The 26,740-nt window shown below is 63.6% G+C and overlaps 1 protein-coding gene across 33 annotated transcripts in view; it reads left to right on the forward strand.

Annotated features, from left to right (window-relative positions):
- The window catches only part of KCNQ2 (potassium voltage-gated channel subfamily Q member 2), a 49,137-nt gene that overhangs the window by 6,822 nt on the left and 15,575 nt on the right, over positions 1-26,740 (forward strand). For 17 of the 33 annotated variants that reach the window (XM_037006486.2, XM_037006489.2, XM_037006491.2 and 14 more), the window contains exons 2-11: positions 8,785-8,875; positions 9,384-9,510; positions 9,811-9,986; positions 10,741-10,866; positions 12,232-12,342; positions 13,069-13,164; positions 16,246-16,340; positions 17,470-17,499; positions 20,309-20,377; positions 23,551-23,580. In XM_037006486.2, the coding sequence (XP_036862381.1) occupies positions 8,785-8,875; positions 9,384-9,510; positions 9,811-9,986; positions 10,741-10,866; positions 12,232-12,342; positions 13,069-13,164; positions 16,246-16,340; positions 17,470-17,499; positions 20,309-20,377; positions 23,551-23,580 (951 nt within the window). Of the gene's footprint in view, positions 1-8,784; positions 8,876-9,383; positions 9,511-9,810; positions 9,987-10,740; positions 10,867-12,231; positions 12,343-13,068; positions 13,165-16,245; positions 16,341-16,506; positions 16,599-17,469; positions 17,500-20,308; positions 20,378-23,550; positions 23,581-24,679; positions 24,771-26,740 lie in introns of those variants that run through there. The other 16 variants (XM_037006490.2, XM_037006493.2, XM_037006498.2 and 13 more) reach the window with 6 other exon arrangements.

The following is a 26,740-nucleotide window of genomic DNA, read 5'->3' on the forward strand; positions in this document are numbered from 1 at the left end:
GGTGGCGGTCAGGTCTCAGAAAGGGGGTTCCCAGACCCTGTGGTGGGTGTCTGGAGCATGCTCGTTGGTGTGAGGGCAGGGCTGGCAGGAGGATTCCTCTAGGGTGCTGATACTGTGGAGGGGGGGCCCCCAGACCCAAGGCCACACTCTGGCCAGGGGGCCAGCCACGATTTGGGCCCAGCAGGCACTGGGCCTTTGCCAGTACCCCCTGTATACAGTGGGGAGACCCTGCTCTGGGAGCCACCAGCTGCCCAGAGCTTCCGTCCCTCTGCCTAGGAGCTGGGGTCAACCAAAGGGAGGGGCCGCTGCAGCGGGCGGGGCCGCACCCCTTCCGCAGCCCCTTGCAGAGGCTGTGGTGGGGGGCCGATGCTGCTGCACATGGGGAAAATGAGGTGGGTGTGCTCCAGGGCTGAGTGTCACTGGGCTCTACTGGTTACCTGGCTTGAATAAAATGAGGCCTTTTGTATTTTTGGATTCTTCAGAATACTTTAGTAAGTGTCCAGAGCAGCATTTGTTCCCAGACGTCCTAATGGGGTTGTAGGAACGCTGCCTCCAGAGACAGGTGGGCAGCTCCCAGCGGGCGTGGACAGCCGTGAGCAAGCCGGCCCTCGGGGTGCCGTCCATATCCTTCCTGGCTGGCTGCAGAGCATGGCCACCCCGGCCGGGCCCCTCTCTCCCCCATGGAGCCTCAGTCCTGACGAAAGCTTAGAGCGTCTGGGTTTGCTTTTCCATTTAGGCTTGGAAAAAATATTTGAGGGGTTTGTAGGAGGAAGAGGCCAAATTCTTCCGGGATCCCTGGTTTTGGGGGAGGTGGCGAGCAGCTTCTGGAAGCAGAGGCCAGGGCTCATCCCCTGGATCCCTGGTGAGAACTTGGCTGGATCGGTTCTGCCGGCTCTGTGCAGGGTGTGACTGGGGCTCTTTGCTGGGCAGGCGACCACAGGAGCCCGGCCGTGTCCACGGGGTTCAGCAGCCTGTTCACCCAGAGCAGGAGCCTCAGTGAGGGGTATGCCGTCTGGGCCCTTCCTGAAGGAGGGCAGGGCCAGGACTGATTCTTACTCGGAGGACCTGAGCATTTGGGAGCTGAGCCCCTGGGTAGGGAGAGGCAGAGCCGTACGGCAAGGGCGCTGGCCTTGGTGCTGAACTCGAGCCTATGGTATGTCTTTGAGGGTGCCAGCCCGGCCCACGGAGAGTCGGGCCGGCCCATCACTGGCTGGCAGTGCAGAGGGGGCTGGGTGGCATCCTCTTGGGGCAAAGATGAGCCAGCTGCCTCTCATCCGGGCCAGTCACCCTACTGCTCATCAGTATTCTTGCCCGTGCACCTGAGCGGGGCCTCTGTCCTGTGGTTTAAGTAGCTGAGAGCTGACTTCATGTCGTGTGGGTGGAAACTGAGTGTTTTGATCCAGGCAGTGGGCTCCAAGCGCCACACCGTCAGTGGGGGTGGCGGGGGCAAGGCGGCCTCTTAGAGGAATGCTTGGTTATGGCTTCCTATGCTTTCTGGTTACAAAAATATACACTGCACTGCGCAAATTGGGAAGATGCTGAAAAACATGAGAAAGGCATGTCTTTGCCGACTTATTTCCAGGCATCTGTGCATATTTCTTAAACATGGAATTCAGACTCCGTGATACTTTTCGTTAATGATGTAGTGCAGGAATTTCCTCATGGAATTAGACGGGCATCTGTTTGGCAAATGCTGGGTTTTATCTCTGTCATAAGGGCTCCTGGTGCTCCGTGGGGTGTGTGACAGGGTGGCCTTGTCCCCTGCCTCCTCCACCCTCTGTCCTTGGTGGCTTGTGGCTGAGGGTGCCGGCCTGGAGAGTGGACCCCAGGTGAACAGGCCTGGTGGCCAATGGGGTCGGAGGGGGGGAGCATGTTGAGAAGACGTCCATCCTGCCTGTGGGCAAGCCTTCTGCTGCTGGAGGCACACAGTGGAGGCCAGGAAAATGGTCACTGAGGGTATTTTTGGGGATCAATGTGCCAGAGCTGTAAGCCATAGGAGCAAGGGAGGTGGGCCAGCTTGCGAGCCGGCCAGAAGGTCTGTGGGAAGAGTGTGGGGCAGGCTGACATGGGGGAGACAGGCCTGGCCGTCCTGTCAGCCTCACATTCTCCTGTGGCCGAGTGCTGGAGTGGGTGGCCGGGCTGCCAGTGCCCATGGGGACGCTGCAGGGGCCGTGTGGCCCAGACCCACCCCCTGGAGGGAGGGCGAGGAGCGCTTTCTCTCAAAGCTGAGTCGGCCCGGTTAGTCATTCACAGCTCTACAGACTGCGTTCTGATCCCGGAGCTGGAGCCCCGGCAGCCCTGCTCCCTGGGGGACCCTCCCTGCCCCCTCTGCGAGGAGCTTCCCTGTGTCCAGGCTGAGGCCCAGCGGGCAGGGTGTGGGATCCCCTGCCCCTAACAGAGCTGGGAACTCGAGGGGCCCCAGAGGTCGGCGGCCTGAGGGACACACCCCAGCACTGGGCGCCCAGAGTGAGAGGGGCTCAGGGGAGACTGAGCCTCACAGGGACAGAGCTCAGCGCAAACCATGGAAGAAAACGCTTTCTGGAGTGGGGCCTCCACACCCCCAGAGAGCAGCGAGTCATTTCTTGCCCTCCCTGCTGGTGGCAAGCTCGTGTGTTGACCCTGACGCCTCCTGAGAGAAGGCCGGGGCCTGTTCCTGCCGCCCGTGGGCCCGGAGCAGCTCTGTCCTGTCACGGAGGGAAACTGCGGCCAGGCCCACGGGCATTGCCTGGGGCACGGGGCCGCCACAGAGGGCAGGCAGGGGTTTCACTCATCATTTCAGACCTTGACAACATGGCCTCGCTTCTCCCTCCTTTTCTTTAGTCAAGGTGAAGCTCATGGACCGCACAGTTAACCTTACAGTGAACGGCCTGGGGACTCAGTGAGCGCCCCGTGAGTGCCCCCCTGTGAGTTCCGGGGCTGGGTGCCCATGTGGCTTTCTCCCCTCCCCAGCCCCGGGGAGCACCTGCCTTCTCCTAGGCCTCATGCGCTGTGCAGTCTTTGGGTCCGGCAGCCCCGCTGAGCATCCTGTTTGTGAGGTCCGACCAGGTCATGGCCTGTGAGGTGCCACACCTCGTTAAGGCTGAAGGGCCGCATGGATGGCCTTGCACCTGTCTGTCCACTTGGTGGTGACACGTGGGTGTCGCCGAGCTGCTGTGCAGGTCCCTGCGCATGGCTGCACACACGTGTTGCCTCTCACGGATCCCGGCCTTGTTCTGGATGAGCCATGTTGGCCCCCCTGTGGGTGCACACGTGGCCAGGCTCACGGGCCAGCGCGCCCCCCACCGCCCAGCCTCAGGGCCCCTGCGCTCTGCCTCAGAAGCCCTCTGGGTCCCTCCAGGACACAGGCCCCCCCACCAGCCTGCCCACCCAGCAGTTTTGGGAGGCGGCGTGTATGCGTCCTGGAGCCTTCTCTGGGCACGGCTGCGGGCCTTTGCTGTCCAGCTGGACCTCACCTCAGCGAGGGCAGCCTTGGCTGCACTCCCAGGACGCAGGCGCTGCCTGTGTGTGGGTTCTGGCTGAGTGCCTGGGGTGCCGGCTGAGCAGAGCAGGCAAGGAGAGCAGCGGACCCCTGCATAGAGGGAACCTGTCCTGAGGGGGGTCAGGGCGCCCAAGAGCGTGAACTGGACAGAGTGGGGGCCTGGCAGCGTCTTGGAGAAGGCGACATTGGGCCTGAACGGTGGGACAAGGAGGCAGCCCTGTGCCAGCGTGGGGAGGAGTGGCTTGGTGGGGCAGGGGTGAGGGTGGCACCCTTCCTGTGCTCTCAGTGGGGGGCAGGCATCTGGGACCCTTGATGGAGAGATGGGACCTGTCAGGATGTAGTGGAATGAGGGCTGGGGTGAGGTCTTGGTGGGGAGGGGGCTGTCCAGGAGGACCCCTTGATGGGGGCTGTGAGCCAGGGGGCTGCCTTCTATAGGCCTGGGGCGGGGAGGTGGAGACCCCAGAGTTCGGAGTGCAGGCTGGGGACGGGGCAGACCGCCCAGGGACGTGTGCACGGCTGGTGGGCTCCGGGGGAGGACAGGGCATGGGAACCTTTGGCCTCACGGTCTGTGTGGGGCCAGGTTGGTGAATTACCTCGTGTGGAGCTGCTGTGCCCTGAGCTCGAGCAGGTGGCACCTGGGGGAGTGGCCTTTGCTGTATGCTGGGCCAGTGGGTGTTCTGCGGGCCTGCGGGGTCAGCCCCTCCCCAGCCCACAGCTCCCACAGGCCCTAGGGCTCCACTCGGCTGCCCGCTCCTTTTGTGGGGGCTGAGGTCCGCTGCAGCCAGAGGAGGCCGGGGCTTCTGATGGGTGAGTGGTCAGGGGGCAAAGCTTTGGGAGGGTAGGAGCCCTGCCATGCACAGCCCTGGAGAGAGCCCATGGCTAAGGCCTCAGAGGGTCACTGGCCAGTGGGGCATTGAGGGCTCCCCCGCCCTGGGTATTGGGAGAGGCAGAGCTGGATGGGCCTGAGGGCTGGTTGGTGTGAAGGGGCCGTGGGCTGGCCTGGGGAGGGGCAGCACAGGGAACGGGGGCCAGGCTGCACGTGGGGGCCTCGAATGCCAGGAGCTGGACCTCCACAGGGCCTGGGCTCCCTGTCTGGTCTGAGCCAACCGAGCACTTCTGTGCACCAGGCACGGCCTCCCGTGCTCACCTGGGTCCCCTCATATAGCCTGGGCCAGGTGGGCACACCAGGGACCTTTGGTCACCCCATCAGTGGGCTCAGACGGGCCGGGGGCTGGAGGGTGGACCGGGGTGGGCTGCGCCTTGGCTCCAGGAGAGGGGCCTGCGTGCATGGTGGTCTTGGGAGGATCGTGGCCTCCTGCTGCAGCGGGTGCTGGCGGATCGCGGTGATTCTTCATGGCTGGTTTCCGCCTGGAGCAGCCATCAGCAGTCCGGTTCCTCCATCACTCCCAGAGATTGGAAGTGGCAGTGGGTCCTGAAGGCAGAGCAGTTTATTAGGGGACAAAATTAGATTCCAGCAGCGTCACGGACGGGGGGGCCTGCTTCGGTTTCACGTTGGCCGCTGTGCACCTTGGGCTCTGCTGGGCTTCTGGACCTCCAGGCCCCAGAGAGGCACAGCTTTGTGGAACGGGCTTTATTCTGGAGAGAGGGGGTTTCTGCGGGGGCACCAAGACCTCTCGTGGAAGGGAGTGCTCAGGCTGGGCCAGGCAGGCTGCTCCAGAGCCTCTGTCTTCTCGTCTGTACGGTGGGTGACAGCCTCTTCCTGCCTTGAGGCTTGCCACGTGCCTGCACGTAGTAGACGTGCCTGAAGTAGGCTGGGGGGTGGGGGGCTCCAAGTTGGGGACCTGCCCCCTGCCTGCCGCCTCACCCAGCTCTGTCCTAGAGCAGCCTGAGGGTCTTAGGGGAACTGGCAGCTGATACGAGACCCCTTTTCTCCCCTTCTGTGCATTAAGTGGTCATTTCATTAAATCATGTAAAGCGGGTTGAGTGACTCGGCTGTCTCCCGAGTTTGTCTTCAGAGAGAGGGCAGGTGTCTGGGCTGCGGCCGACTGCAGGGGCCTCCCTGGTGTGCTTCCAGCAGTGAGGTGGGAACCAGGAAGGAGCAGGCAGGGGCCTGTCAGCTTTTCCAGAAAAGAAGCGGTCCCTGCAGGACGTGGGGACAGTGTGGGAGGGGAGAGGCGGAAGCAGGCCCAGCCACCTCCTCCCACTGTGCAGGGCAGGTCGACCACACGTACACACCTGCACACACGCCTCCTGCCACCTTGGCGAGGCTGTGGGCTGACCACCACGAGGCGTGAGTGCCCCGATCTCCACCACTCTGGAGCCCTCCCACCACCTCCCACCCACCCTGGGTCTCCTTCCTCCCTGGAAGTCCCTCCTGACATCTGGCTGAGGACTCTGCTGCTGCTGGGTGTAGACAGCTATTTTGCTGTGCATCCCGGCGCACTGGGGCCAACACCCTGGTGGCAGTTCTGGCCTATACTTGCTTTCCAGGAGGCCCATTTCCCTGCAGGTCTCTGAGGTTCCTTCCCATCCTGGCCCCTGGAATCTGGGGCTGGGGACCAGCTGATCAAGATACTTGTCTCCTTGGCAGCGGCTGCCAGGGACGTGTCCTGAGGCTGAATTCATTACTGTAATTAGCCTTGGGCTGCAGGAAACCGCCCCATCCTGGCATTGGGGTACCTCCTGCCTCCCTCCCTCCTTCCTTCCCACAGCTTGGACAGTTTCCAGGCTAGAGGGCCAAGAAGGCCCCCAGCTGTGGGCCCTGGGCCTTTAGGTCTTGGAGAGCCGTGGCCAGGATGGTCCTGGCATGTAGCTGAGCCCTGCGGCCGCCTCAGGGAGAGGCAGACCCGCCCGTCCGGCCAGCAAGGCCCTCATTCCAGACCAGCTTCCCCAAGAGCCTCCCATCTCCTCTGGGGCCCAGTGGGTCAGCGCTCCGAGCACGGCATGCCTCTGGGGAGGCACAGTGGTGCTGGGGGTGCCCCCGTGAGCATCCCCAGCGGCTCCTGATGGGGACGGTGGGTGGAGGGTCGGCAGTGACTGGCTCCCAGGAGTCTGTCAGGAGCCAGAAGATGCCTGCATCCCTGGGACAAGGAGGGCCTGTGAGGGAGAAGTGGCATCTGCCATGCTCAGCCCCTGTGTGCAGGAACTCTGTGCCTGCCCAGTACCCTGGCGTGAGTGCAGCCAGGTGACCCCACGTGGGCTGGTTGTGAGGCCAGAGGCAGAGCCCCCACCAGTCCTGAGCCGTCTCCCTGCCGAGGGTGGGCATGTTGTTGGGTGCCCTGGAGGGGGCAGGAGGCGGGAGTGATCACCGTCAGGGTGCCTGCAGACAGGAGCCTGGAAGTAGATGTGTTTTCTCCGTGTCCAGCTGCTGGGAGGCGTGGAGAGTAAGGGCAGTTTGGAGGAGTCCCCTTCCTGGTCTGTCGGGAGCCCGTCCTGGGCCTGGAGGTGTGGCGTGCCGTGGCTTGACGAGTGGGCGGCCCCTCGTGGGCCCCTTGCTGCCGCAGGACACGGACGCCTCCGCCCTCCCATGCGGGCGAGCTGGCCTTTCCCTGGTGTCTGCCGCTGCCTCCCCTGCAGCCCCCTCCCACCCCGCCGTGCCTGCCCTGCTGTCTGGGCCATCGTCTGTTCTGAAACTTCAAAAACAAGGCTCGGAGTGGTCGCCGGCGCTTCCGGGAGGGCAGCTGCTCCGCGGAGTCTGCTCCCTGCCTGGCTGGCTGCCCTTCCCCACAGCCACAGCTTTGTTTCCTCGGTTGCTCGTGTGGCCCCAGCATCCTGGTCACATCTGCACAGCGTGGCCAGGCCATCCGGGATGTTCCAAGATGGGCCATGGCTGCGCCTCCTCTTTCCCTGGGGAGGGACGTTTCCATGCACCTGAGGAGCTGGTCTCGGTGGGCACCCTGGCCTCTGAGTCTCCCCCGCGTGGTGATGGTGGCATCAGGTGGGCCTGCCTGCCCTGCGGTCTGGTCAGACCTGCCCTCTGTGTCCCAGGATGCTGTCTGCCCCCACCCCAGGCCATGCCCCATGCTCTTCCCGTGGCTGGGAACCCCTTCCCTTCCCTCGGGGCCCCACCTCTCCTCTGGCCCTGCAGTAGCTGCCCTCACGGGCACCGCCTCAGGGAAGCCTGCCGGATTCTGTGTTTCCCCTGGGCTCCCTGTGTCACAGCGCTGAGCCCAGCAGTGTCTGGGTGCTGCCCTGTGGCAGGCCATGCTCCAGTGACTCCCACTGCCCCAGCCCACGGTGTCCTGGCCTGGAACCCGGATCTCCCCATCCTCTGTCCCCGGCAGACCCGCTTTGTGCCTGGGTGCACCCTCCCCCGAATCGGAAGAAAATACGGCCAGGCAGACAGAATCGAGAATATAAGGCACATGAGATATCTGGACATTTTTTTCCCAGGGCTCAGTTAATTGAGTAAATTGGCTAATAAGCAAAGGAAATTAATTGCGGTTTTGAAATGTGACCGTTTCTCTGTGTGCATTTGGTCTCTGCCAGCGGTGCTGCTGGGTGGCAGCAGACCTTACAGGCCGCACCTGAGGGGTCAGCCCCACAGGCGAGGGGCCCTGGGTGCGGTTGCCAGGCCTCTGGGGGATGTGGGGCTGGCCGGGGGGAGCCCGGGACCCGGCTCAAGCTCGGGTTTGTGGTGCTGCGTGTGTCCACCAGTGCAGCCCAGGCCCCTGTGCTAGCTGGACAGGGCAGGGCCCAGGCTGGGCTCAGGTGCGACCACACGGCATAGCCCGAATGCCCTCCAGCACCCACCCCCGCACTGGGAGGCCAGTGGAGCTGGGTGATGGGGGAGGCCAAGGCGGTGATGTGTGGGAGGGTACAGCGTGCAGCCCTGCCAGCGGCCCCACACCCTGCTTGTCATGACCTGGGCCTCAGCCATCCGGGGCTCTGCTCCCTGAGACCCCACCCCCACCCGTCAGCTTCGGCCAGACCCTGGGCTGGTGCAGCGGAGGGGGCTGGGTGTCTGTGCTGGCTGCCGGGAGGCCCCCATCCGGCTGGATAGGAGCGGTGGGTGCAGCCCGCAGGCGCAGGGTGTGTGTTTTTGCAGGCCTGTGTTGGAAGGAAGAAGCTTCCAGCTTCTGAGCCTGGGGAGGGAGTGGGTGTGCGGAACGCCCTCAGGGGCAGGTGTCTGCACTTTGTGGCCTCCTGTTTTCAGAGGTCCCGAGGCAGCCGTTGTTCCCTTTGAGAGTTCTGGGGACTTAACTAAAGCCCCAGGATGTTGGGGACGAGGGTGGTGAGAATTTGGGGAGGCTCCACATGTCACCAAGGAATGCTTGGGCAGCTGCGGCCTGTGGAGGGGCTCCCTGAGCCCTGCGCCCAGCGGCCGACGCCCTCCCACCCTCCAGGTTCCTGCTGGTCTTCTCCTGCCTCGTGCTGTCCGTGTTCTCCACCATCAAAGAGTATGAGAAGAGCTCTGAGGGTGCACTCTACATCCTGGTGAGGTTGCACAGGCCGGCTGCGGGCCTCCCGGGCAGCAGTCTGTCCCCCAGCGCCCTGGGTGTGGGGCCTCTGATGTTGGGTCCCCTCCCATTCACCAGACGCTGTCCTCCGGCAGGGACCCCTGACCTCCCACCCATGTCCATCCACCCAGCCTCAGACCCACAACAGTGGGTCTCCAAGACCTAGCCCTTCCCCATGTCTGCACGGTGCCTGAGGGTACAGGTGGCCCCCCGTGGTGGGTGGGGTGCTCCCCAGCAGACGTGGGCATGGGATGTGGGTTGTGAAGCTCACAGCAACCCCATGACCTTGCGTGGGTAGGCACCATGGCAACCACAGTGTGATTTCTGGGTTGCTGCTGGTGATGGGCAGTGTGCAAGGAGGCTGGCCCACATCCAGAACGAACCTCTGGGGAGCCCAGCCCGCCCTGCTCGGGCCCTGGGACGCACCCCCACACCTCGGCTCCACCTTCTGTGGCCTCCGGTGCTCAGCTGCGGCCTCCCCGCAGGAAATTGTGACCATCGTGGTGTTTGGCGTGGAGTACTTTGTGCGGATCTGGGCTGCAGGCTGCTGCTGCAGGTACCGCGGCTGGAGGGGGCGACTCAAGTTCGCCCGGAAGCCCTTCTGTGTGATCGGTGAGACCTGGGGCCAGGGCTAGTTTGGGCGCACAGGGGGCACGGGGGTGGGCCTGGCCCTGGGAGGGAGCTGGGCATCTGCCATGGCCCAGAGGCTGGGTGGCTTTGCAGGACCGGCTCCTTCTGGAGGTTTCCTGCCCCACCCGCCCCAACCCCGCCCTCCTGGTGTCGGAGCCCGTTAGCTGTTAGCATTAGCGTGGCAGGGATGGCGGGAGGCTGGGCTAGGGGACAAGAGCGCCATCCCGTGTGCTGCCTGCCTTCCCGCCTGGCGGCCCTGCTGGAGCTCCGCCACCCCAACAGACATCATGGTGCTCATCGCGTCCATCGCCGTGCTGGCTGCCGGCTCCCAGGGCAATGTCTTCGCCACGTCGGCGCTCCGGAGCCTGCGGTTCCTGCAAATCCTGAGGATGATCCGCATGGACCGGCGTGGCGGCACCTGGAAGCTCCTGGGCTCCGTGGTGTACGCGCACAGCAAGGTGAGCCGCCCGCAGGGCCGCCCATCGGGGGCAGGAAGCAGCTGTTCCCTCCAGGCGCCCTGGGGCCGTAGCCTCTCCGTGGGGCATCTCTCCAGAGCAGCTTCCCTGCAGGACCGCCGGCTGTGACTCTGGGCTGGGCGGTGAGCTGGCTCCACACTCCTGGTCATCTGCCTGTTGATGCTGCGGCTTGCAGGAGCCCCTGGCCTGCAGCCCTGCGTCCCTTCCTGTGTGACACAAGCCCTCCCTGTGTCCCAGGGCCTGCCTGTCAGGCTGTGCTGTGAGGCCATCCTGTTCCTGGGAGGGCTTACTGGTCAAACGGTCCCCTCCCAACTGTCCTCACTGTCTGGGGCTGTAGGTGGGGGCGTGGTTGGCAGGACAGGGCGGGTGTTGGATCCCCCAGGAGGGCAGCTGCTCCGGGGCACCCCTCCAGACTCAGGGAAGTTAAGGGAGGGTCTCAGCAGGACCATGACTCTTCAGCCTAGGGGTGCTCCCAAACTGGTGCCGTCCCTAGTGGCAGCCGCCTGGGTATGAGGTGCATAGGTGTGGGGACCGTGGGGCCGGGACCGAGGGAGCAGCTGCCCCTCCCGCCTGCCCTGTGCTCTGGGCCTTGTGGTCCGGGTACTGGGGCTCTTTGGCCCCAGTGAGGGCTGTGCGGTACCGTAGTGCCTGAGCCGCAGTCCGTAGCAGGCTCCCAGGGGCGGGCTGGGCCAGACGCTGGGGCTGGGGCCAGGCCGTGACGTGGCCGTCTCTGTAGGAGCTGGTCACCGCCTGGTACATTGGCTTCCTCTGCCTCATCCTGGCCTCATTCCTGGTGTACCTGGCAGAGAAGGGCGAGAACGACCACTTCGACACGTACGCAGACGCACTCTGGTGGGGTCTGGTGAGTCCCGGCAGGGCCCTGCGCTGAGGGGCGGGGCGCCTCCCTAGGGCCACCTGCTGGCCCCTCGTGGCTACGGTGACCAGGGTGCCCAGGCCTCATGGCCAGGGACCGTCAGAGCCGGGCCTGGCTCCTTGCCCCTTTCCACGGACAGCGGGGTGGGGCGGGGGGCCTCTCTTTCTCAGGGCTCCTCCCGGGCCACTGGGGATGCCTGGGGTCTCCTGGGACCCCAAACATGCGGTGCCTTGGTCAGACACTGTGAATCCAGTTGCTGGGAAGAGGAATGTCCAGCTTTTAACCAGAATTAAGTCTTCTCCTGGTTTAAGTTTAAGCCAGAATTCAGTTTACTCCTGGTTATTTTGTTAGTTTCATGAGGCCTGGAATCCGTGTCCTCTGACCTGACCACGTGGGGAGACACAGCGTGGTCGCTGGCCCTGTGGAGCCTCCCTGTGCACCCCGGCTCTGACCCCTGGGGCCCTGCCTTCCCGCCTTGGGGCGCCCCGCACATGCTTGGGGTTTACCTCCGCATCCCCAGGCTAGCACCGTGCTTCTGGTTTACCCTTGAGACGTGTCACTTTGCGCTGTGAATGGAGGACATTTAGCCCCGTCCCCGTGAGCCCCCTTTGCTGCGCTCTGCAGGCCTGCTTGGGTGTGGTCGTCAGAGGGTCTTCCCTCCCAGGTCAGCCCCCGAATGCTGGCCCTCTGAATGTCGGCCTCCCAAACCCTGGTCTCTGAATGTCAGCTCCCTGAACCCTGCCCCCCTGAATTCCAGTCCCCCCAATGCTAGCCCCCTGAATGTCAGGCCTCTTGATTCCAAGCACCCCAAATGCTAGCTCCCTGAATGCCAGCCCCCCTGAATGCCAGGTCTCCAGATATCTGTCCCCCACATGCCAGGCCCTCCTAATGCTGGCACCAGCAGGCTGCCCTGCCTGGCCCTGAGCCCGGTGCCCAGACCGGCCGCAGCCCGCCCTCCCCACCACCCCTGGGGGCCGCGGCCCCACCCTCACGCCCCTCTCTCCTGGCTTCTGCCGGCAGGTGGCCCCTGCAGCCCTGCGCCTCATCCTGGTGCCGGGCCCTCGCTGGCCTGGCTCCTCCGGTGCCTCGAGCCCGGTCCCAGGGCCACCCACTGCCTGCTCGCTGTACCGAATGTGAAAGTACTGCCTTGGCTCTGCCGGGTGTGACCGGGAGCAGCGCCTTCGGGTTCCTCCCTGCGCCCTGCACGGAGCTGAGAGACACACAGGGGCGTGGGGGCTCTGTGGCTGTCCGGCCTGCCCTGAGGGGTAGCCCCCCAGCCTGAGGGGAGTCCAGCTCAGGGCCTGCGGTGGCCACTGCCAGACTGGCCACGTGACCAGACTCGCTGTCCCCCAGATCACCCTGACGACCATCGGCTATGGGGACAAGTACCCCCAGACCTGGAACGGGAGGCTACTGGCGGCAACCTTCACCCTCATCGGCGTCTCCTTCTTTGCTCTTCCTGCAGTAAGTCCTGCCCCTTCCTGCCTTTGGGGGTGGGCTTGGGCTCCCAGGGGACTGCAGGCTGCTCCAGGCATGACCACTGAGGGGTAGGCAGTAGGGGACCACGGCTCCCAGCAGGGTCCACCATCCCTGGGGGCTGGTGGTGGCGGTGCTGATGCAAGGGGCACCCTTCCCGGGGTTTGGAGTGGACCTGCCCTGGCCTGGAGCTGGCAGCACCCAATTACTCCATCAGAGTGTTCAGGGTGTCCCCAGGCACATCTGTTGGTCACTGTCTGCCCCACCCAGTCCCCTGGGGTCGGCCAGCAGTCCTTGTGGCCAGGAGCGATGTTGCACAGTGACCCTCATCAGGTCTCCAGGGGACCAAAGGCCCCATCTCCTGTGGAAGAGTCCAGGGCTCTGTTAGCTGTCTGCCCACAGCTGGACGGGGCACGAGGCTGGTGAGGGGCCCCGGCCCTGGAGGTGCTATGCCCCGTGGCCCTTGGCCACAAACCCGGGCCCACACTCCCCAGTGTGGACATGTCAGGGAGGGAGGCTCAGCCTCCAGGCCCAGACGCAGTGGTGTGGCCTGCACGCTGGCTCCTGCATGCCCACGTCCCCTTTACCCGGCTCCAGGCGTTTCCCCAGCCTGGCCTCTGGGTGATGAGGGTCTGATCTGGGGAGCCGGGAGCTGCGTGCGGGTGGGGTGAGCCGGCCGCGCTTCTGGGCCCCGTCTGACCGGATGACTTGCAGGGCATTCTGGGGTCCGGCTTCGCCCTGAAAGTCCAGGAGCAGCACCGGCAGAAGCACTTTGAGAAGCGGCGGAACCCTGCGGCGGGCCTGATTCAGGTGGGTGCAGGGGCCCAGTGGGTGACCCTTGGCCTGGCCTCCCATGTCTGGCCCTGGGTGCTGCAGGCCTGCTGGGCCCCTGGTGTCTTGCCTGCATGGACAGGCCACAGCCCTTGCCCTTCTGCCGGGAGGCAGGTCTGTGCTGAGAACCAGGCTGGACCCCCCGCGGTGGCACCTCAGTGGGCACAGTGACCACCGGGCACGGCATGCTTTGCGGGCCCTGGGCCCCAGGCTGTCACGGGGCCGCAGGTTGCCAGGTGGGCTGTCGCACCCTTCCCGCACCCATCGCACTCAGAGCCCCTCTCAGGTAGCCAGTAGGTGCCTGAGCCACGACACCGCTTCCCAGCACCCAGCCCATCCACCGCCAGGGCCACAGCGGCCACTCGGTGTCCAGTGGTGCTTCCTGGGCCCCAGCAGCAGGCCGCCCACAGGGCCCCACATTCCTGCAGCCCCTCCGCAAAGCCCATAGTGCCCGGTGGGCCTTTGGAGCTGACTGGGGTTTAGGTTAGCTGGACACTTTCTTTCCTAAAGATGGGGGGTCTTGCTCTGGGTGCAGCCTAGTTGTATGTATGTATGTCCTTATCTTTCATCATAAAAACGCCAAACGGCTACTTGTTTTCATTGTAAGGGTATAAGGGAGAACAAAGATGCCCTGCAGTCTTACCCCGCTGTTGACAACAAAAAGCCACCGTGGTTCATGCGGCACAGGAGCCCGATCCGGATGGGGCCACAGCGTGGCCCATACACACAGCCCCTGCCCGCTGAGGTGCTTGTGCACCAGCGGTCGTTTGGGTGTGAGATGTCTCAGCGTCTCCGTGCCACAGTGGCGCGCCTGCCCCGCTTCTCCCTGTGAGCGTCTCAGCCTTTCCCCCGTTAGGACGCGGGCAGCTCAGGTTTGAGGCTGTGTTCCTGGTGCTGGGGGGAAACACGTGTCTTTTTGCACAAGAATTATGGTTGTTTTGACCTGCCTGATGGCTCCCTGAGGGATCAGCTCAGGCATTTGCCTTTGTTTTGCCCACTTGGAACCTTTTTCAGGGCTGAGTGGCCTCTCAGGCATAGGAACGCTGGCAAAAGGTAACTGCATAGGTAAATATAAAAGTGGTTGCACTTTTGACTTGTAATTCATCTTTTTTCCTCACATGTTTTAAAAGACAAGTGCATAAAACAGTAAACATAAGTCTGTATTTTGGGGCACAAAATGTTTAAAGATATAATTCGTAGCAGTAACAACACGGGGAACAGGCTGTATGGGAGCAGAGAAGGGACTCAAAATAAAAGAACAAATATAATGATTCCGGTTATTCAAAATAACCAAAAAAAGCAAGTTAAACACGAAAGAAGGCAGCAGTGAAGGGACAGAAAAGCAAAACGCAGCTGAAGCGAGTGGTCCCTGATCTGTAGTTACTTTAAAGGTAAGTGGACCGAGCTCCCCAGCTGAAAGGGGGAGGCTGGAAGAATGGATTGAAAATCTCTCCGACTGTATGCTGTCCACTAGAGACTCATTTTAGATCCAAAGACAATAGAGGTTGAACGTGAAAAAGTGGGAAAATATGCCCGTGCAAACAGTGCCCTGAGAGAGCGGGATGGCTGTGGCTCACGTCAGACAAAGTAGGCTTTTAGTCGAGTGAGAGACAAAGGCTACTACGTGATGACAGTATGGTCAATCCGTGAAAACCATATGGCAGTTACAGACATAGATATCCTGACAGCAGAGCCCAAAAAATATATGAAGCGAAAACGGACAGCATTAGATGACAAGACAGACGTTTCTACAGTAGTAGCTAGAGACGTCAACACCCCATTTTCAATAAAGGATAGAAAAACCAGACAAAGGATCACAAGGAAACAGAGGCTCAGCACTGTGAGCCCAGTGGACCTGCAGACCCTGCAGACCAGTTAACGGCAGCAGGCATGTCTTTCCCGTGTGGATGTGGCACATTCACCAGGACAGACCGTATGTTGGGGCACAAGCGAGCCTTGGTACTGGAGAGCCTCGTACATCCGACGGGGAAAGGACAGTCTCTTCAAAAGATGGTGCTGGGAGTACCGGACATCCAGGTTTCAAAGAACGAGGTTTGGCCTCCCTCTGTCTTACACTGAGTACAGAATTAAATTAGATCAGAAACCTAAATATAAGAGCTAGAATTATAAAACTCTTCAGGAAAACAGGCCTAAATCTCCATGACTTTGGTTTCTTAGGTATGACACTAAAAGCACAAGCAGCAGAAGGAAACATAGATAAATAGGACTCCATCAAAACGGGAGACCGTGTGCGCCCAAGGGCCCTGCGGAGTGAGCGCCGGCCCCCAGATCGAGAAAATGCCGGCGTCTCGTGTCTGATGAGGGCCCAGCGTCCCGAGTATAGAAAGGCCCGCATTTCAGCTGCAGAGCCCCGAGAGTCCGAGCAGACTGGGCAGAGGAGACCCGGGCGGCCGACGGGCATGCCCCAGATGCTCGACGCTGTTCCTCGTCAGGCAAACAGGCCAGAACGCGAGACCCCACTCCCACCCGCCAGCGTGGCTAAAACGTACAAAAATGGGAGCGGTTGTAGAGAAACCGGTGTGCAAGGTGGAGACTGGTGCAGGTGGGGGCTGCCAGGGCCTGGGGGCAGGGGAGCGACTACTGTGGGCAGGGCCTTCCCAGAATGCCGCGGAGGTGACCCACGCAGCCATGTGTGCACTTCACAGGTGGCCAGTTTCACGTGCGTTTCTCAGTGGTTACCAGACAAGCCAGAACCTAGGCCCAGGCCCACCCCTCACGGGGCACAGTGCCACAGGGAGGGGCGAGGCATGTGTCCCGGGCCCTGCCGTGCCTGCTTCTGCAGCGGCCCAGTGGGTGTCAGGCAAGACTGGGGAGGGCTGGTAGGTGCCATGGCAGGCATTGGTGAGAAGGCAGCGGGGGACAGGACCTAGAGGCTCTCTGCAGACTCCCCTGGGCTCGCCTCGTGTGCCCTCCTCCAGACCCAGATGGCAGGTGACAGGCTGCGGGGGCTGGGACAGGTGGGCATGCCCTGGGGGCATCCGGCACTCCGCGTGCCCCAGCCGCCCGTGCTGGCGCCTGACCCTTGCTGTCTGCCTGCAGTCCGCCTGGAGATTCTATGCCACCAACCTGTCGCGCACAGACCTGCACTCGACGTGGCAGTACTATGAGCGCACGGTCACCGCGCCCATGTACAGGTACTGCCTGCCCGGGCTGCGCTTCTGTCCCCGGTTCGCAAGCCCCACGCTTTTTGTTGTTCATTATTTTAATTTTTTTTCTTTTATGTTTAAAACACATGCACTTTTCTAAGAGGAGTTTGTGTGTGATTTATTTCGCATATTAATTTTGTTCTTTGTTTTGTAGCTTGCGGCTTTTATTTCTCACCTTCATCCCCCCTTGCTTAGTTGTGTTGTGAGCCTTATGAAGACAGGCCCCTCCCCAGGGAGCTCGTGGAGGTAAATGCCCACTGGGTCCCTGCAGGCGGCCCCCTGAGAGCTTTAGAACCGAAAGGAGGACCTTGACCCTCCGTCCTCCAGTGAGGACCGGGTGTGTGCCTGGGGAGGACAGCCAGACCACAGCAGGGCTTAGGACCAGGGCCCCCATGTTATCTTGGGGTTCCAGAGCCGCCAGGAGGACAGAGCACACAGACACCCCCAGGCATCCTTGCGGGCAAGAGAGGGGCCCAGGAAGCCTTTTCTGGGGGGCAGTCGGTGGAGGCAGTGCCAACAGGCCTTCTGGGCTGCGTGGTCGGCCAGTGGCTCTCCAGGCACCGATTTTCAGACAGGTGGCAGTGAGGGTGAGGGGGGGAGCCCGCAGGATCTGTCTGTGCTGGGTTCTTGCTTAAATGAGGTCTGTGGGGGACAGGCTGGGGACCCTCTGGGTGGGCACCGCCCTGCCTAGGGACTCGCCTCACCGCCCCAGGGGGCTCCCACCCATGCAGCTGTCTCCCAGTGCTGGGGGTCTGGAGCTGGTGGGCCTCTAGGCTAAGGCCGCTCCTCCAGGGACCCTGAGGTCAGCAGCGCCGTGCAGGCCGGAGGCCATCGCTCCCTGCCACCTTCCTCTGTAGGGATCCGTCACCTGGGGAGAGGGCTGCCTGCCTTCCACATCTGTCCCATCCAGCATTTTCTGGAACACGCAGCTGTGGGGCGGGCACTTCTGCCCCGGCCCTGTGCTCCCACCCCTGCAAGGCAGGATGGACCCTCCCACTAATTTTCTGTTCCATTGTCTCCCCTATTTTCCTAACTGTTTTCCATTTTCCTTTTCTTACCCCCGTCTTTTTAAATTTCCATTCTTTTCCTTTTGTGTGTGTGTGAAAACACTTGAAAGCTCGCAAACTCAAACCTACGGGGCATCCAGGTAGGAAATGCATGGGACAGAAGTGTGTGGTGTGCTTCGTTCTGTCTGGGACGCTGGGCCGCCCCGGACCCGACGCCTGGGCCCAGCCCTGGCCGCCCAGCGCCCCTGCTCCCACATCCCCGCCTGCCGTCCTGTGCCGGCAGTGTGACGCCGGCCGCTCACCTTCCTCGCCTCCCCAACCCTCCAGCCGCCTCGTGCCCACCTGGCTGCTTCTTGTGCGGGATCCGTCCGTCCCTTGTCCTGCTTCCTACCTGGTCTCCGCAGCCCCACGCCTCCGCCCCCGGCCACGGCCCCCCTGCCCAGCGCAGGGCTGGTGGGGACTGGGCCTCCCACGCACCCAGGCAGCTCTCCTCTGGCCCTGCTTGGGGTTTCCCTCCGGACCCCTCACCCCTGAGTCTTCTCGCTTTCGGGGGGACACAGCTCCGGGAGGAGAGAGGCCCTGTGGTGACCCTCACTTCCCAGACGCAGCTGCACAGGACTCTCCCTGTTAGCCACCACCCTAGGGAGACGTGGGCCATGTGCCCAGAGTGAGGATGGGGGCTGAGCTGCTGCAGGGACCCCCACCCCCTGTAAGCCTCTCCTTCCCTGCAGAGCAAGGCGCCACCCTCTCCCCCTGAGGCAGAGCCAGGGTCTCGGGCAGGTGCCTCGAGCCATACCTCCCAGAGCCCTTTGTCCTTCCCAGCACCTCTCATGTAGGGGGGCCGTTAGAAGGTTCTCCCCCTTCCCAGATGGGGAGGGGAGCCACTGGACAGTCAGGCCAGGCTCCGTGGGAGGGACCTGAGCCCCAGGGCGTCTCCAGGCCTGCCTTCCCTGCCGGCCCCCAGAAGCCTCTCAGAGGAGGTGGTAAGGGCAGCGGCTTTCTCCTCATCTGCTTGCCCTGGACTCCGGGCTCCGGGCTACCCGGGTGGTTGGGGAGGCCTTGCTTCAGGCCCTGGCACGCTTCTCCTAGACCTGCGGGCCCTTGGCCCATTGTCTCTGGCTGGCTCACATGCCCACCACCATGTAGGCACCCCCCCTCAGCTGTCTCTGGGCACAGCTGAGCCTCAGTCCAGCTGCCGTCTCCCGGGGGTGCCCCCAACACATCCCCCAGTCCCATCCCGCAGTGCCCCCTTGGTCCCCGTGCCCGCCCTCCATGGCTGGGGCTGTGAGCGCGGCCCTCCCCTGTGGTGTGTGCACAGCCCTGCCCGTGGCCCTGCCCCCAGTGTTCTGTCCCCTGCAGCTGTGTGCCCACAGCATGACCTCCTGTCCAGTGTTCCTCCCCTTGGATCTGTGTGTCTGTGGGCTCAGTGGGCACAGCTGTGCTGGTGGGATGGCTGAGGAGGCGTAGGAGGCCCCCTCTGCCCGGTGTCTGGTCCTGGGGCTCTGTGGAGTGAGCCGACCCGACTGCCTGGACCTCCCACCTGGCCTCAGCCCTCAGAGTGGGGGCAGCCCTGGAGAGGAGAGGCAGGGGACAGAGTGGGGAGGGCAGCCTGGGAGAGAGCAAGCCCACAGGAGGGCCCCTTCCTGCCAGGGTTTCTGGGGCTGGGCCAGGGAACAGAGAGGGCCAGGCGCTGCCCCTGCTGGCCAAGACACTGCGGTGACGTGCGGCAGGAGCAGGGGGGCAGGGCGGGTGCCGTGTCGGTGGAGGTGCGCCCACGACATGGGCCCCAGCCTGGCCTGGAGGCAGAGGGCGAGAAGGGCGCTGGAGGGGCGGCCCAGCCCAGGGGCCACCAGGAGGGCGAGGTCCTCTGGTAGGTGGTGCCCTGAGATGCTAAGGAGAGGCCCGGCGTGGCTGCTCGGCCAGGGCAAGAGGGGCCGGGCGGGTTGGGGTCCTCAGGACAGGAAGGATGCAGGCCGAGGGCAGGCCTGGGGCCCGGGCCAGTCGAGTGTGGTTTTAAGGGAGTGACTGGGACCCCATCAGGCTGAGGACCCTGGGAGGTCCAGGGCAAGGGACATTTCCTCCTTCAGATGAAATAGGAGCATATGGGGGGAGAGCCAGACCTGAGGGTGTGGGGCCAGGGACAGACCTTCCCCTGGACGGAAGTGGATGCAAGTGTCCAGAGAGGGCCTGGCCCTGATCCCAGGGGCGAGGTGGCACCTCCCAGCTTGTAGAACCCCTACCCTGGGGTCAAGGCAGGGACTTGATTCTCCTCTGGCTTCCCCAGAAGTTCTTTCTAGAGCTGCCCTGCGGCTGGTGGCTACTCCGGCCAGGCTGGCAGGAGGGGTGCGACTTGGTCTGGGAAGGGGGATTGGGGTGGAGCCAGGCCCATTTGTTGAGGGTCCCTGGGCTTCCTCTCCAGCCTCTCGGGTGTCCCCCTGCAAACCCAGTGACTCTCTGCCCAGCAAAGCCTTTTTCTGTGGCCTGGGCCCCTGCCCAGCTTTGGCAGAGAGCGGCTCTGCAGAGGGGCCTCAGACCCTGAATTTGTCGGGGTGCTGTGTGCACCTGTGCAGCCCCTGGGGATATTCAGGGCCTGGAAGGGGACCGGCAGACGCCCTTGGCCTCTGCTGGCCTGGACCTGCGGTGAGGCCGGGGTCTTCGTGGACGGCCTGGGCACTGTTGCCCCCACTCTGCTGTGTGTGCTGGTCACAGCCCTCTTCCAGGGCCAGGCGCCCAGGAGCGGCATGGCCCAGAGAGCAGACGGTGCCCCTGGGCCTGGAGTGGAGCCAGGGGCCCTCAGGGTGCCCGGGAATCCTCCCTCTTCTGCCCGTGACAGGCCACCCCCCACGTCCCGAGCATTGCCACCACAGCTGTGCTGCGGTGGACCTGGTGAGAGCAGGGGCAAGGGGCTGGGCTCAGGCCGGGGAGCTCACAGCCTCTCTCTCGCCACAGACTGATCCCACCGCTGAACCAGCTGGAGCTGCTTCGGAATCTCAAGAGCAAATCCGGACTGACCTTCAGGTCAGCAGGGTGGGGGCGCTCTCGTCAGGGCTCGGGGACCCCGAGGGGCTTCCTCTGGGGCTCGGGGCTCAGCGTCTGGTCCTGAAGGGGCCCTGCTGCCCACCAGAGCCTGGGAGGTGCAGGCAGTGGCAGGCTGCTTGGGGCGTGGGTGACCACGGGACCTGGACGTGCTGCCGGTCCTCCCTTTTGTCGACCTGGTCAAATCTGTCCCAGAGGGCGGCCAGCCCGGGGTGGCACCAGAGGCTCTGGTGGCTGGAGGGGCCGAGCCTGTATCTTCCCGGGATGCCGGGTGGCTGTGCACACTGGCGCTGCGGCTAGTTCTCGCGTGACCACAGAGTCTGTGGCCCTGAGTACGCTGTCAGGTGTGGCGGAGAGGGTCCTGACTGGAGAGGAGCAGAGGCACCCACCCCCGTCCGGGGCCGCACTGAGCCTGCCCTCTCTGCAGGGCGCTCCTTCGGCCAGGCTGCTGCAGGGGGTGCATGTTGGCCCCCATCCGCCAGAGACATGTCCCTGACCCGGAACCGTGAATGCAGCCTTTTGGAAAAGGTGTTTGCACATGTGTGCATTCTGGATTAGCATGGGCCCTAGGTCCAGGCACCGGTGTCCTTACAAGAGACCGCAAAGATGGCCAGCAGAAGGAGGCAGGGACTGCAGGGACGGCCATCTGGCTGGGAGTGCCTGGGGCCATCAGGAGCTGGGAGAGACGAGGACAACCCTCTAGGAGCCTGGGGGAGCTCGGGCTGGATCCTTGACCCTGGACTTGGCCTCTGGGTCTTCCCAAGAACAGATGTCTGCACGAGCCGCTCAGCATGGTGCTTTGTGTGGCCAATGTGCAGATCCTGGTGCTGGGAAGTGGGGCACTGTCCTGGTGGCCCCAGACACGTGCAGCGCTGTGGGACTGGCTGATGGGGAAGGAGAGGAGGGTCTCGGAACAGTTTTGAAGCACAGGGTAGAGTGGCCTGGACGTGCCTGGAGCAGGCGGGGCCGGCGGGAGGGCTGCATCCTGAGTGAGCAGCCACTGCCAGAGCAGCGAGGTCGGGGTGCTCCCGGAGGCCCCGCGGGGGTGCCAGGGAGGGGCTCTCTGTCAAGGAGGCGCACCTGAGTCTCGTGGGGGGCTGGGTGGAGAGCAGACCCTGGATGCGTCCCAGTGGCGTGTGGAGGGTGTGGCCTGCTTTCTCCCACCACTTGTGGAAAATACTGAGGAAGAAAGTGGGTTGAAGACAGGACAGATGACCAAGTGCTGGAGAATCTGGGGTTCTCGGCCAAACTCAAGGCGAGCAAGTGGGCAGCCTCTGGGAGGGGCTTCATGGCACTGGTGCTCCAGCCAGCCTCACAGCAGCCATGCAGGACAGACGTGTGAGGACCCCACTGTGCCATGTCCGGGAGGCCCACAGTGTGTTCCAGAATTGTGTGCCAGCCCAGAGCCGAAGGGATGTGGGACCGAGTGAAGGAAGCTGGCCAATCCTGGCTCTGCTGCTCGGCCCCAGATGAGCTTGCCCGCAAGCCCAGGGGCAGTGGCTCGGGCCGGGGCAGGCGGCAGTCCTGGGGACGGTGTGCAGGCCTGTAGCCCTGTGGACTTGGCCCCTTCGGATCTCAGACTTGGTGACTGGTGCCCCTTTCTCCTTCCGGTCTCTGCTTTTGGAAGGGAACTGTCCGTCCTGGGCCTGCCCTGCTATTGTGCTCCTGCAACATTGGGGTTCCCAGGTGCACACCTGGAGAGGAGCCCCTGGGTGGGTCATATGCAGCTCACAGCTGATTTAGGTGGTTGAGGTGAGATTTGGGACTTTCTGTGCTGATGAGACCTTGGGGGACATTGGGATGGGGTGATGGTATTCTGGGTAAATATGGGGGGCTGGGGTGCAAACTTGTGTTTGAATGGTGGCCCGCAAAGATACATCCGTGCCGTGGAATAGTGATGAGACCTTCTCTGGAGAAAGGGGGTTAGCACATCATCTGGGGCTGTCAGGGCCCTAGACCCAGGGGCCACGTCCTGAGGAGACAGTGATGCAGAAGAGAGGCCTTTGTCAATGAGGGCAGGGCCTGCAGGGACTCGGCCACCAGCTCAGGGATGCCCGGGCCACCAGGATCTGGACGGGCAGGAAGGACCCACCCTTAGAGCCTGGGAGGGGGTGTGGCCCTGCCTGTAGCCTGATTGCTGCCTTCTGGCCCCCAGAGAATGAAGTCCTGTTGTTTTCAGCCCCCAGGTGTGGTACTTTGTTGGGGCCACCTCAGGACACCAGCATAGGGGTAACCTCTAAGACCCTGGGCTGGCGGAGTGGCCCCCAGGAAGCATCAGGCTGCGCTCCTGACGTCTGAGGTCCGGGTGAGGCTGCAGGGCACCCACACAGGCCTCGCCCATGGGCTCTGTACAGGGTGGACGCTACCTCTGGGGGTGTGCTGGTGGGCTTGGCCGGCAGTCAGGGACCCCAGCCCCAAGCAGGGTGTCTGGCCATGCCCTCCCGTCTCTGCTGTCAGCTTGGCTATGTTACGGATATGGTGCCTTTAAGCAGAGGTGGGCCCCAGAGGGTCCACTGTGCAGCACATCAGACCCCCGTGGACCCAGGCCGTCCCGTCTGAGCTGGGGCTTGCCTGCCGTGGTCCCACGGAGCAGCCAGGGGAAGTCTGAGCCACCAGCCTTCTATTCAGCTTCCCCGGGAATGTCGCCAGTAGAAGCAGACAGCCCAAACTGTGTGATGGGCAGCACCATCTTGCGTATGGAATGGGCCTGGGAAGGTGGGCCTCTGCCAAGCTGAACATGTGCCCTGTGACTCTGGCGAGTCAGCCCTTCGCTGGAAAATCCTACGGAGAAGAGTAGCCCCACTGTGGCAAAGCGGGAAGAGCGGAAGCTGCTCCTGTCCCCGGGGACTCGACCGAGAGCTGCCTGCTTCCTGTTCGAAGCAAGCTTTGCTCGTGTTGGTGATTCTGATTAAAACGAGTGTCCAGAGCACGAGGGTCTAGGGTCAGGGTCAAAGTGTCAGAGCCATTCCGCCCTGCCAGGATCCCCTCTGCTCCAGAGCCGCCTCCCTGCAGGGGCTCTGCGGGGGGGGGGCTGCTTCTGTGCCCCTCCCATAAGCCCCGTGGTGGAGCGTGGGGGTGGGCACAGCGCTGACCTGCGGTGGGTGTGCCTGTGCCTGGCGGGCGGCCGCTAACAGTCGTGTCGCTTCTGTTTGAAGGAAGGAGCCGCAGCCGGAGCCGTCTCCAAGGTCAGTGCCCACGTCCACACCCACCTATGCTGTGGGCCTGCTGCGTGTGCACCAGCACACCTCCGGTCCTGCTCCCTCCATGTCTGTGCCCTGCGTGTTAGCAGGGGAGCCGAGGGTTGCCTCCAGGCCCCGTGCGTGCTCCCTTGTGGAACTGTGTCTGGACCCCTGCCTGCTGGTGTCTTGGGCCCTGAAATCACTTTTCCTGTGCTCACCAGACAAACCATGCCCTGGAGCTTGGGCGGCCTCCGCAGTGCTGTGGGTCCAAGCCACTGAGGGTCTTCTCCCCGAGCCTTGCCCATGGGTGCAGCCCCAGGACCCCTCAGTGGGGTTTCTGTGGGAGCCTCCCTTCCCCTTCCTGCAGCAGGCACAGGCTGCATCTCTGGGAGCCAGGCTGCGTGGTGCAAATGCCTGTCAGGGCCTCCTCCCCCACCTCTGCAGGAGAGGGCCTGCACCGCCCAACAGGTTGTTGTCAGCCTTTAGAAGACTGGGAGAGATCCCCCCTTTGGGGCAGGGCCTCCCTTGCCGGGGTTGGGCTGCCCTCTGGTCTCCTGCCCCTGGGTGGGTGGGCCCTCCCCTCCCCTCCCCTCCCCTCCCCTCCCCTCCCCTCCCCTCCCCTCCCCTCCCCTCCCCTCCCTGCCCCTGCAGTTCTGTTTGGTAGCAGCTCAGCTTGCCAGGCAGACAGGGGCTGCTCAGTGGGGGAGTCGAAGCTGGGATGAACCCCGCCCTCTCCACCCCCAAGCTCCCCAAAGGGGAGTCCTGGCTGGCACCTTGCCAACACAGCCAAAAGAGCAGTGATGAGACCCCAGAAATGGTTGAGGACGAAGCTCGGTTGGGACTGGTGGGGCCGGCAGGCGGCTCGTGCTAGTGACCTGGGACGCAGCGGAGGTGGCCCGCGAGGCCTCGGGCAGAGTGGGAAACATGTGCCAGAGGGTGTCCCCAGTGACAGCCCTGTCCGTCTTCCTGCACAGCCAGCCCTGGGCCCCGGGTGGCCCCGCGGGCCTCAAGCCTCTCCTGCTGTGGCCCAGACCTCGTCTCAGCCTCTCTCTCTCTCTCTCTCCTCTCCTGCCCCCATCTGGAAAATCTTGCCTGCCCCCCCAAGTGCCTTTAATCATGTCACTGCCCTTCTCGGCCCCTTTCACGGTGGTCTGTCTTTGGGGATGAGGTGGCTGACCCTGAAAGCAGGACTCAAGGTGAGGACACGGGAGCCTTCCTCCGGGCTCTCCGGAATGTTCCGTGGCTCCCCTCTCCCTGCTTCCCGCACACCACTCCCCCGGCTCCTCCCTGTGTGTCCATGTGTCCTGCCTGCCTGAGACCCAGCGGCTGCCCCGAGGGCCAGCCTGACCCAGCCCTCCTTCTGGCGGCCCTGGGCTGAGGCTGCCTCTCCCGGGAGGCACAGCTGTCAGCCAGGTAACGGAGCCCGCGTTTCTGCCATTGCCCAGGGCTCTTTAGTGCCTGGCAGTGCCACATCTGCGACTCGGACCCACAGGGGGTGGGCTCATGTCTGGGCTGCCCGGAGAAGGGAGCCTGTTCCGTAAGTGCAGGTGGAGGTGGGTGGACGCCGGGACTCGGCCGTCGTGAGCCCCCTCCCGGTCCTGGCGCACAACGGCCATGTGCGCGGCTGTGTTGGGGGCTCTCAGCTCCCGGCGGGACCCCGTGGCTGCGCTGGCGTCAGACCGAGGCGCGTGCGCCGGTCCGCAAGTGGGGCAGCCGCCGGGTCTGGGGCCGTGCTGCCCCGGGTGTGTCTCTGGCCTGCCCTTTGTCCCGTTTCTCACTCAGCCTCCCGCCTCCATGCCTGGAGGAAGACCCCACCCTGCCGCTTTGTCCCCCTGTCCGTGTGGTCCCTCCTCGCCGCAGGTGGCAGCGTGCCGTGTTGGGGTGCCTGTCTGTGGGTGCCTCTCCCACCCTCAGGGGCCCTGGGCTCCTGCGCGTGCCTGCCCACCTCTCAGGCCTTGCTGCCTGCCGGCAGGTCTCAGGCCAAAGAAAGACCCCTCTGGCTGACAAGGGCCCAGCACCAGCCTGGCGCCCAGAGTGCACGAGCCTGAGTCGGGGGCCCTCCCACAGCCCCTGTCGGCTCTCAGACTGCTTGCGCAGGCGGGACCCCCTGGCCCCGTGTGACTGTCTAAGTTTTCAGTGAAGTGTAGTGCAATCAGCCATTCCTCAGTCCCAGTGCTCTGGAGCCAGGTGTGGGGCGGCCACCACATCAGAGGGCATCACTGGGCCGCAGGCCCTGGGATGTGCTTCTGGGCAGCATCTGGCCTGGGAGGCTTCGAGGGCAGCAGAGCTGGTCGGGAGATTGGTCAAAGTAGGGAGGCTTCTAAGGTGCCAGGGCAGAGATCATGCCCCATGGCCTCATTCCTGGGGGCAGAGCCTGCAGGCGGGGCCCTGTGTGCAGGCCTGGGGGCCCCTGGGAGAAGCAGCCGAGGGATCCCGGTCTCTGGTGCCCAGCAGGCTCTGGTGGGACGTGGCTGAGGTGCCCTGGGAGAGAACGCTAGTTCCAGCGGCTTCTGTGAGCAGCCAGCTGCTGGGTGTGGGTGTGGCATCTGGGTCCTGGGGGACCAGGTCACAGGGAGGTTTGGCACCACATGAGAGTGCCCGCTGGGACAGCTGGACCCCAGCTCCTCCCGCCTGGCGTCCTGGGAGGGTTCAGCGGCTCAGCCTGCGGGTGACACAGAACTCTTGGAGGGACTCCACCTGCTCCTTCTGGAATTCGCTGAGGGTATCCTTTTCTGGTGACTGGGGAGGTCCTGTCGGACGCCTGCAGACACTGCTTTGAGATGAGCGTGCGGACGTTGAGGCTTCCCTCGTAGAGCTCAGCTCTGTGAGTTGAGGCCATCGGGCGTGTCTGGGTTCCTCTGGTGCACAGTTTGAGAACTGCTGTCTCAGCAGCAACAGCTGAGCTGGTGCTGGGAGAGGAGAGGCCCCAGGGCAATGAGGGGCTTTTGTAGCTCTTGTTTGCTGTTGTTTTCACTTTCAGATGTGCACATTCTAGTGCAGAGACGAGTCTTGGGCCTTTGGGCAGGTTCTGGGCGAGTGCCGGCTGCTGGGTGCTCCCCTGCTCGGCCGGGCCTTCGGCCGGGGCAGGGACCGCAGATGGCTGGCCTCGTCGTCCCTTCAGATGCAGGTGCCCCAGGAGAAGGGGCCCTTCTCTGTAGCTTCCCTC

This window comes from Manis javanica, chromosome 5, assembly GCF_040802235.1.
Source record: "Manis javanica isolate MJ-LG chromosome 5, MJ_LKY, whole genome shotgun sequence".
Lineage (NCBI taxonomy): Eukaryota > Metazoa > Chordata > Mammalia > Pholidota > Manidae > Manis > Manis javanica.